This window comes from Psammomys obesus, unplaced genomic scaffold (assembly GCF_907164565.1).
Source record: "Psammomys obesus unplaced genomic scaffold, mPsaObe1.curated_primary_1811, whole genome shotgun sequence".
Lineage (NCBI taxonomy): Eukaryota > Metazoa > Chordata > Mammalia > Rodentia > Muridae > Psammomys > Psammomys obesus.
This window is the reverse complement of record NW_026595981.1, coordinates 23,698,563-23,708,605: the sequence shown is the minus strand read 5'-3', so window position 1 is coordinate 23,708,605 and position 10,043 is coordinate 23,698,563. Positions and strand designations below refer to the sequence as shown.

The 10,043-nt window shown below is 42.5% G+C and overlaps 2 protein-coding genes across 2 annotated transcripts in view; both read left to right on the top strand.

Moving 5' to 3' along the window:
* Positions 1–68, top strand: part of LOC129686140 (keratin-associated protein 4-1-like) — a 332-nt gene extending 264 nt beyond the window's left edge. The window contains 1 exon segment of the mRNA XM_055619888.1: positions 1–68. This exon segment is cut by the window's left edge and continues 9 nt beyond it. Within this exon segment, the coding sequence (XP_055475863.1) occupies positions 1–68 (68 nt within the window).
* An 8,513-nt stretch (positions 69–8,581) lies between these two features.
* LOC129686382 (keratin-associated protein 4-7-like) lies at positions 8,582–9,139 on the top strand. Its single transcript, XM_055620320.1, has one exon. It carries the CDS (start codon positions 8,582–8,584, stop codon positions 9,137–9,139), a length of 558 nt encoding a protein of 185 aa, XP_055476295.1.
* Positions 9,140–10,043: the final 904 nt, after the last annotated feature.

Here is a 10,043-nt window from a genome sequence, read left to right as displayed (position 1 = left end):
GCTGTTGCCGCCCAGTTTGCTGTCAGACTACTTGTTGCCGCACAACTTCCTGTGGCCCCTCTTGTTGAATTTTCCATCTGACTACCACCCCAGAAGCAACCATAATCACGATGGTCTGACCTTCTCATCTATGTTAATTTTTCTATGCACTAAAGAATTTCTACCTTTATTGTCCTGACACCAGCAAGAAACTGGCAGAAGAGCATCCCACATTAACAATCATATTTCCCGAGGATCTCCCCTCTACGTGCATGTCTCAGCGGCCTGGTGCAGCTAAACACATCCCTCAAGTCTCCAGCTGTCAGCCTGCCCTTGACCTTCCCCATTCTATGCTAACTATGCTTCAATAAACATTGCCTTCTATCAGAAACATACATCTTTTCATTTATTTTAAGAGAGTTTGTTTTCTAGTATTGTTTCTTCCAAGATGAAAAGATGTTTGGGTCATTGTGAGCATGAAGAAAAATGGTTTTGCTATTATGTTAGAGGTATGCGTAGTCCCAGGTTTATTGCAGCATTATTCACATTGTTTGGGAAGCAGAATTAACCTGTGTCTATCACCTGATGAGTAGCAAATAAAATGCCTTATACATAATGAAGTGCTGTTTACCCATAAAACAAGTGGAGTCTTGCAATGCGTGACAACATAGAAATGAAATAGGATTGGAAGATGGTATGAAGTGAAATCAGCCAATACAGAAAGAAAATACACATGATGTCACTTAAAGGTGGAATCTAAAAAAAAAAAAATCTCATAGAGTAGAAAAGTGGCTCTGGCTGCCTTTCCAGAGGACCCAGGTTCAATTCCCCAACACCCACATGTCAGCTCATAGCAGGAGATCCAGAACTTTTTTGTGGCCTCCAAAGGCACCAGACATGCACATGGTTCACAGGCAAACATACAAGCAAAACACCACAATAAACAAACAGACAAACAAACAAATAGGAATTCAAAAATGAAATAGTTCTAGTGCTCAATTGCACAGGAAAGTTGTTACAAATGATTAATATTTTACATTTCAAAAACATCTAGAACAGAGCATATTCAATGTTTTCACCAGCAAGAAATAATATATAATTGAGGATGTAAATATATCAACTCAGATTTAAACATTGTTTCATGCATGCACATATAAAAAACATCACATAGTACCCTGTAAATATATACAATTTTACATGTCAATGCAAAACAGAAAAGAAAACTGAGTTTTGCACGTAGAATCTACCATTTTAAAAAGGGCTATATTTCAAACTAACATAACCTACTTCATTTCATTAACAATAACTTTCCTTTTGAATTCGTAAGATGATTGGCAGGTTCACAGGGACACTGAACTCTGAGGATAATAAGACACGTGAAGACTAGTAGCTTCCTATAAGCAGTTCACAGTGTAGTCATTGAAACAAGGGCTAGGGAATAAAAGGAAGAATCCAAGTAGATGGAAAGTACTGGGGACAACTTCTGTTCCAGAGAAGGGTGATGTTGGAGGATTTTTTTAAAAAATTATAAATAAAGTAACTTAAAAACTATTAAACGCTAGGGAAGTATACAAATCACAAACTCACAGGATAAAAGGAGAAAGAAAAAGCAGGAGTGAGAGGAGGAGATGGAGAAGGAGGAGAGAAAGGAAGAGGAAGTAGAGAGAAGGAGGTAGAGGAGAAGAAGGAGGGGAAGAAGGAGGAGAAGAAGGAGGAGAAGAAGGAGGTGGAGGAGAAGAAAGAAGAGGAGGAAGAGAAGGAGGTAGAGAGGAGGCCAGGGATTGTTTTTATTCTTGTAATAAAAGGAGTAAAATGAGCCGAAAGATCAACATCCCTGGAGCAGATATGGCAGAAAATGGACCATGATGCCCACTCCTCAATCACTCTACATTAATGACGCTGTGCTAAAATTAATCAGGAGCAGACAAGGAGGCTCTCAGTCAGAGTGGAGTGTGTGGAGACCAGTGATAACCCCAGGAGGGGGTTGAAGGAAGAGTTTAAAAACCAGGCAAGGAAAAAGTTTCATGTAGGGGACCAGCAAGATGGCTCTAAGGGTAAAGGTGCTTGCTGTCAAAGCTGGGACCCACGTGGTGGAAGGGAAGAAGGAGGGAACTGACCTCCTTGTCCTCTGACCTCCACACCCATGCAGTGGCACTTGTTTGCACTCCCTATACAAACTCTTACACACAAAAATAAGTCAAATGTAATAAAGACAATTTAAAAGTTGCAAGAAGGAAAAACCTAGGTTGCGTAATTTTTTTTCTGGAACAAGGTTTCTCTGCGTAGTTCTGGCCATTCTGGAACTCCTTTTATAGACCAGGCTGGCCTTGAACTCAAAGATCTGCTTGCTTCTGCTTCCCAAGTGCTGGGATTAAAGGCATGCACCACCACCGCCTGGCCACAACGTATTTTTCCTGGTAGACTCGAATAGGATTGGAATCAGAAGAGAAAGCCATTGCCTTTCCTAAGCATCTCCCCAGAAGAACTAGGGCATTAAAAAAAAAAGAAAAAAAGAAGTACAGCTTGCCGTGTTTTACTACTGAAAGTTCTAAATCAGTTGGTTGTTTCAGAAAGAAGAGCGTTGATTCGTAGGGTGATCCCATCCATCCAACAAGCTTGTTAACTTGAAAGGAAACAGGCCGACATACACAAGGTGGAATTCCATCCCCTGACTCCCTAACCCCCAGCCTGCACCTAGAGCCATGCTCTTCCCTCTTGCTCAGGAGTTACTCATAGCAGTGGCTGGTCCATTTTGAAAACCTGTGTCCCTCCATTCTACAGCAGGAATTATTTCCCTTCCGTCAGTTTCTGCCATTGCCTTCCCATCTGCCATAGGTCCTGTGGAATGGCGGTGCAGTATGTGGCTGGGTGGACGCGGGAAGACTAGAGTGACACCTGGTCATAAATGGTTGGTTCCACGCTGACTGCAAGAGAAAGCTAACGATTTAAAAGTAGATGAGGCACACAAGGAAGGAACAGGGGTTGATCTGGAAACATCAAATTTGAATGTGAATTTCAATAATTACCTAATTTCATAACTTCTTATCTGATAACATAACCCATAATAATAAAGATGCCTCTTGATGGGAGGGGTAAAGGCATAAAAGAGAACCCCCCCCCCCAAAAAAAAAAAAAAAACCAAACAAACCTCAATCTCTTGAACACCCAGGCCAAACCTCCATCTTCCGCCATCATGGTCAGCTCCTGGTTGTGGCTCTGTTTGCTCTGAGTAGGGCTGTGTGGCCAAGGCTGCTGCCCATCTAGCTGCTGCAAATCCAGCTGCAGCCATACCACCTGATGCCAGAGCAGCTGTTACAGGACCACTTGCTGCCAGCTTAGCTGCTGTGTATGAGCGAGTGCTCATAAGTGGATATTAGACATAGAATATAGGATAAACATACTAAAATCTGTACACCTAAGAAGCTAATCAGGAAGGCGGACGCCTGCTAAAATGCTCAATCCCCATTCAGAAAGGCAGAGAGGATGGACATCTGAAGAAGGGGAAAACAGGTTTTGTTTTCTTTTTTTTCATTCTGTCTCCTATGCTGCATTTTGTGTTTCTTTTTTTTTTGTCCTCTGTTGTTTTCTTTGGGGATTTTAATAGGTATCCATTCATCTCTGTTTCTATGCTGTACTCTGTATAGGTATTTGTTGTGTTGTTGTAAGCCATCTCATACTTATAACAGTGTTTCTTAGCTGATACCGATTTCCTTTGTGTATGCGAACACTCTGCTTTTAGCTCCTCCTCCTCCATTGCATACCTTTTGTCCTAGTTTGCCTTCTATCCCTGTGGTAAAACACATTGACAAAAAGCAACCTGGGGAAAAGGGGTTTCTTTCTTTGTACTGCTTGCAGTCCATCACTGAGGGAAGTCAGGGCAGGAATTCAAAGCAGGAACCTGGAGGCAGGAGCTGACGCAGAGGCCATGGAGGAGTGCTGCATACTGACTTGCTCTTCTTCCTATGGCTTACTCAGCCTGCTTTCTTATACCACTCAGAACCATCAGCCTGGAGGTGACACTACCCACAGTGAGCCCACATCAATCATCAGTCAAAAATAATGCCCCAAAGACTTGGTGATATGATGCGGGCATTTTCTGTATTGAGATACCTCTTCTCAGATAACTCAGTTGTGTCAAGTTGACAAAAACAAACAAACAAACAAACAAAACAAAACCAGCCATGACACCTTTCATGTACCGATTCACATATTAGTTATTTGAAACATCCAGGTCTTGTAACTTTCATAATTGTCTGCATATTTGTCTTGCTATTTTGTTCAGAACATATTTCCTCTCTTCTCATTTCAATCAGGTTTCCCTATTGGTTTCTCCGTATAAGGTGAAGTGTCTCCACCTCTCCTACCCATGGTCCAGTCTTTCCAGACTGGCCTCCTTGGGACAGATACTCCGAGTGCCTTTCAACCTTTGCTCTTGTTCAAATCACTGTCTCATTCTTAGTGGTTCCTCAGGAAATTCAAGTATGACAAGTACATTACTGTCCCAAGACGCTAGGTAGAGCCTTGTCACTCAAGAAGCTGGAAAGTTGGCTTACTCCCTGTGTGGTCTGCTTCCCTAATTCCTCAGAGACAAGCTGACTTTTCACTCTCTTTTAGTCCTGACCCTGCAAGGGGACACTTAGTCTTTTACACAACAGTGACTACAATCCCATCAGAAGGCAGATTAGTTGCAGGGTGGGATTTATTACTGGGAAAAACCTAGGTAAGGGTTTGTGGGAAATGTTTATCCACCTGTTGTTTAGACTCTCAAAGTTGTGGTAATTATCAGCTCCAGCTGTTCCAAGGCTAAAAGAGTAAATAAAATCCTGACATCTGGAGAACAACTGGGGAATTTGGGACTTCATACCTAATATGAAGCCAAGACCATTCCACAGCATAATGAGAGCTGGGTGTTTCTGTCTGCTAGGTGTGCGTTGAACTAGAGAAATAAACACTGCTCCTGAGCCTCCTTGAAATTGCCACTTTGATGCCTATGGTTCCCAAAGACTCTTGTATTTAGGAGCTAGTCCTTTGATGGGAGATATAAAAGTCAGACTGCTTGATGTGTGGTCTAACTCCTTTCAAGGAGAGACTGTAAACTTGGTTTCGTGGGGGTAGGGACCAGGCCCGTACTGCTAATTACACGCATTGTTGACTCTCAGACAGAAGCTAGTTAAAGGCTTGACTCTGGGCCATCAGCTCTGACAGTATACAGTTACCCCCTCCACGGGGAAGCTGAATTGAGGGTGGGGTGTTTGTGAATTGCAGCGGCAGAAAGTCCTTTCTCTGGCCCTTCCCATCCCCCTGTGAGAGCTATGACTATTGAGGAATTCAACCAGTAGAATAATTCCATTGGCGGAGAGAGGTTGGCTGCACGATTTTGTAGCTCATGTGAGGCAGGAACAGAATTCTGGGGGAGAAGTGTCCCCGTAGGCATTTGAGTTTCCTGAAATTGAACCTCTGCACTCACGATCTCTCAGCAGCTGTGGCCGCCTGCACCAGACCTATTCGAGGTCAAGCCAATGAATATTCCAGAATGGTGTTTGGAGGGGCTCATGGAACCTTCAGTCCCATGTGAGGAGTTAGGGTAGTTGAGGGAGAGTTGGTTTTCTTGATGTGTGTGGCTCCAAGAAGGTCAACCATATTCCAGTGGGATGGCCTCACATCCATGAGTAAACGGGAAGTACAAATGAACTCAGTGGATTGAGGAAAAGGAGACATGAAGTGAGGAGGGGAAGGGAGAAGTGGGAGATGACTGTGATCGTACACACTAACTTGTGCTTCCATCTTTAAGTCTTACAGTTGCTACACTTCCAAACTCCACTTTGACATCTTTTACTGGGGTGTAGAAACTCAAGCTGTGGACTGGGATGTCACAGAAAAAAAAAATTAAGAATACAGGCACAATTTCTAGAGTCTTTCCCAGACTTTCTGAGTCAGCCTTCCTGATCAAGACTTTATAGTGTACTCTTCCAGTTTGTAGCAAGCCCCTTCTCTCTGCTAAGGCACTGCTTTCCAGTCTACCAGCAGGTTCAAGATGGATATGTGACTTAGTGGCATGTTCTCTCATGAAATGCACCAAAGTGGAAGTTTCTGCTTTCTTTGGAAATTCAGTTGCTTCATGTGACAATGTTTTTTGTTTGTTTGTTTGGATCCCAAGTGTGGGATGTGGGACTGTTTTGCCCCTTGGAAAACAGACCCTGTTAAAAGGCATGTCAGCTGAAACTAGCTTGCTCAAGGGGAGTGGTTTTTGTGAGCTGGAAAACATCCTGGGTGGATTCTGAGAAGGCATGAATAGAAGCCCACAGACAGTGAGAGAACGCTTCTGCATTGCTACTCTTTGCAACGATCTGCATCCTTCACTGGTCTTCACAGAGAAAAAAAAAACAAAAAACAAAAACAAAAACAAAAAAAAAAAAACTCTCCAGAGAACTTCTCATGCTGCTTTGGTGGAGTTTTGCAACCTCAGCAGATTTATGCCATTTGGGCAGATTCTAGCCACTTCTATGGAATCGTTCTGCTGCTGCTGCCTCATGTTGCTGCTGTTGCTTTGCTAGACTAGACTGCTGGTATCCTGATGAATGAGCTTGGTAATCCCCAAAGAACCCATCAACCCTTATTAGCAGGAAGTAGATAAAAGAGATCTACAACCCCTTCCCCTACTAATCTACTATCTAGGATCAGGCAGTTGGAAGGGAGGTGAAGGTGTTTAAGAACCTTAAACACAGTAGATGTCTGACAAGTCTAAGCCTACAACACACCAGTGGAGACCAGAAATTTTATGGCAAGAGCAAGATTCAAAATATATACAAAACAGTAATTTAAGGTCACCAATTAATCTGAACAGACATCAGACTTAACTATGGAACTTGCTCAGCCTTGAAGCCCCTGTGTTTTCTTAACTGTTGCTTGCTGGGTCACAGGTATGTGGTACTAAAGATGACCCCTAGAGAACTTGAGTCAACAGCTGCTTATCCAATAAACTTCTAAACTTCTTCAGCATTCCAATTGGTACTGCTGGCTGACAATCAGACTGGCCTGGGATTCCCAAATCCCCAACCCTTAGAAGTTCATGGCAAAGATTATAATACAGGATTACATTTCATTTAAAGCAAAGAGTCGTCTTGTAAAAATTGAGAAGGAAAGTAATCAGATGGACCTTAAGCTTCTTTAATAGGATAAAATGAAAAAAAATTATAAGAAACTATTATTAATTCATAACTAGTAACATCTATATCAGTCTCTCCCTATATATGTTCAAAATAATAATGTTATATTACATATTCTATTTTATATAAATATAATTCATACAATATGGATATAAATAGTCTTAGTAATACAAACCTTGTTACCAACTCCAGTGTCCACTCTAGAAAAATATTGACTTAAAAAATTGTTTGAAAATTTCATATGTATATACAATGGATCATTATATACCCCTACTCCCTCCGCCTAACTCCTCTTGACCCCCAGCAAATCTCCTTTTATTTCTTCATAATCTCCTGAGTCCAGCTGGTGCTGCTTATATACTCCTGGGTGTATGGGTAACCTAGTAATGGTCAAAAGTGATTCTAGCTCTTTAGGTGTGGCTGGGGAGCATCAGGAGCCCTTTGGTGAGTGTTCAGCCATGACTGAACCATCTATGCTTCTCCTATGCTGCTCCAAGGCTCAAGGATCATCATAAGGGTGGACAGACAGACAGAATGCTTTATCTGTGGGATGGAGAGGAATGCTGTGAACAGCCAGCCAGCCTCTGGACATGACATGGCTGTTGCATACATGAACTGGAAGAAACAGCTCTGGACACTTACATAAGACCTATATGGTCCTGGGCAAGTCCTCCACCAATTCCTGCCTGTTAAATACACCGATTTTCCAAAAGCAGAAAAACTGTGAGCCTTCTCAATTCCAGAAAATGGGGTGGAAATAGTTTGATTGCAGTGGGGTTTCCTTTATTGTTGCTCACTGACTATTTTTGGTTACAACTGACCACATTGCATATATTTTAACCTTGTCTTTCAATGATTCTCATCAGATATCTCGAGATATTTCAGGATATCTCATCAGACTGATTAGGTTTCTTTCCCTTAAAACAAACAAACAAACAAACAAACAAACAAACATACAAAAAAACATCTAAAAATATTGTAGGCATTGTGTGAGCTGCAGCCAGGGAAGAGCAGCACCTGGACTGAGTGTCATCCTTCATAGGACTGTCCTGTACAGAAGAAGCTGAAAGATTTTAGATGTGCATAATGAGCACAAGGAAGGGAAGATAAAATGATTCAGGAGGAAAGAACAGATGGAGTGAGCATCAGTACACTTAATTTGGAATAGTCAGTGCCTGAACTATGAGGACTGTGCTAACTGAATATCAGGAAGTCCATGCGATAAGCCTTAATCCATCGGGAAAACACGACAATGTTTTCCATCAAAAGTAGAAAACATAATTGCCCAGTTGGATGTTTACCTTCTTAGTAGGATTAACAACAAAGAGGAAGAGTGCCCCCAGCAGGATATAAAAGGGGACCCAGGTCATGGACATGCCCAGATTCAAGTCATACATTCATTTGGAAATCTATCTCCAATCTCCACCCCAGACACCATGGTCAACTCCTGTTGTGGCTCTGTCTGCTCTGAGGAGGGCTGTGGCCAAGGCTGCTGCCAGCCCAGCTGCTGCAGACCCAGCTGCTGCCAGCCCAGCTGCTGTGTGTCCAGCTGCTGCAGACCCCAGTGCTGCCAGTCTGTGTGCTGCCAGCCCACCTGCTGTCGCCCCAGCTGCTGCAGGCTCAGCTGCTGCCGCCCCACCTGTTGCATTTCTAGCTGCTGTAGGCCTTCCTGCTGCCGCCCCAGCTGCTGTGTGTCTAGCTGTTGCAGGCCCAGCTGCTGCCAGTCTGTGTGCTGCAGGCCCACCTGTTGTGTGTCCAGCTGTTGCAGGCCTTCCTGCTGCAGGCCCAGCTGCTGTGTGTCCAGCTGTTGTAGGCCCAGCTGCTGCCAGTCTGTTTGCTGCAGGCCCACCCGCTGTGTGTCCAGCTGTTGCAGGCCCACCTGCTGTGTGTCCAGCTGTTGCAGGCCCAGCTGCTGTGTGTCCAGCTGTTGCAGACCTACCTGCTGCAGGCCCACCTGCTGCTACCCCAGCTGCTGTGGTGGTTCTTGTTGCTGAGTGTCCTGACCTGGATCAGTTTTCTTTTTCGTCTTAATTTTTCAGTCTCTGTATCTATTTAACAGGACATGCAACATACCAATGCTATGAACATATAAACTCATGGAATGATTTGGAAAAGCCCAGTGTCTGTTACTATTTATTCTCTTTAAAAATAATTTTTGATACTAATACATTAGAATTATAGTGAAATTATTCTTCAAATTGTTTTAGAATTTCTTACTCTGTTTCAAAGTACAAGTGGTTAAATGTTTTATTTCTAGACTTTTCTTTTTAATGTTTTTTTCCCCTATGGAATTTATTTTTATGTGACTTGCTTGACATTTCCCAATAAAAGTTTTAACCCTCAAGGGTAAAAAATGTGTTCACCTCCCATTCTTCTTATTTACTTTTTATTGGTTCGTATTCATCAAACATAGTGCTAGGTTTCAAAAAGACAATCTCTTTCAAGTATAACATGTATTTTCACTATATTCATTCCCATCTCCATTCCCACCTCTCTCCCCACACTCTCATCTTCCACTTTCATGTCAAATATATATAACACACTTATTTACCTATATATAATCTAGGACCACAGATAAAAGAAAATATGCAATATTTTTTTTCTTTCCGAACTAGACATATTTTACTTAATGTGCCTATTTCCCAGCCAATGGCATAATTCTTTTTGCAAGGTATATAATCTCTACTGTGTTTATATACCAAATTTTCTTTATTTGTGCACCTGCTGATAGATTCCTGGTCTAATTAACAACTTGATCATTGTAAACGGCACTGCTATGAGTACAGGTGTGTGAGTCTCCACGGTGCACTACTTCAGCAGCCTCTGCGTACACACCAAAACTGGATAGCAGAGTCACGTGCTGGTCTGCTTTTAGTAGCGAAGTCACGTGCTGGTCTG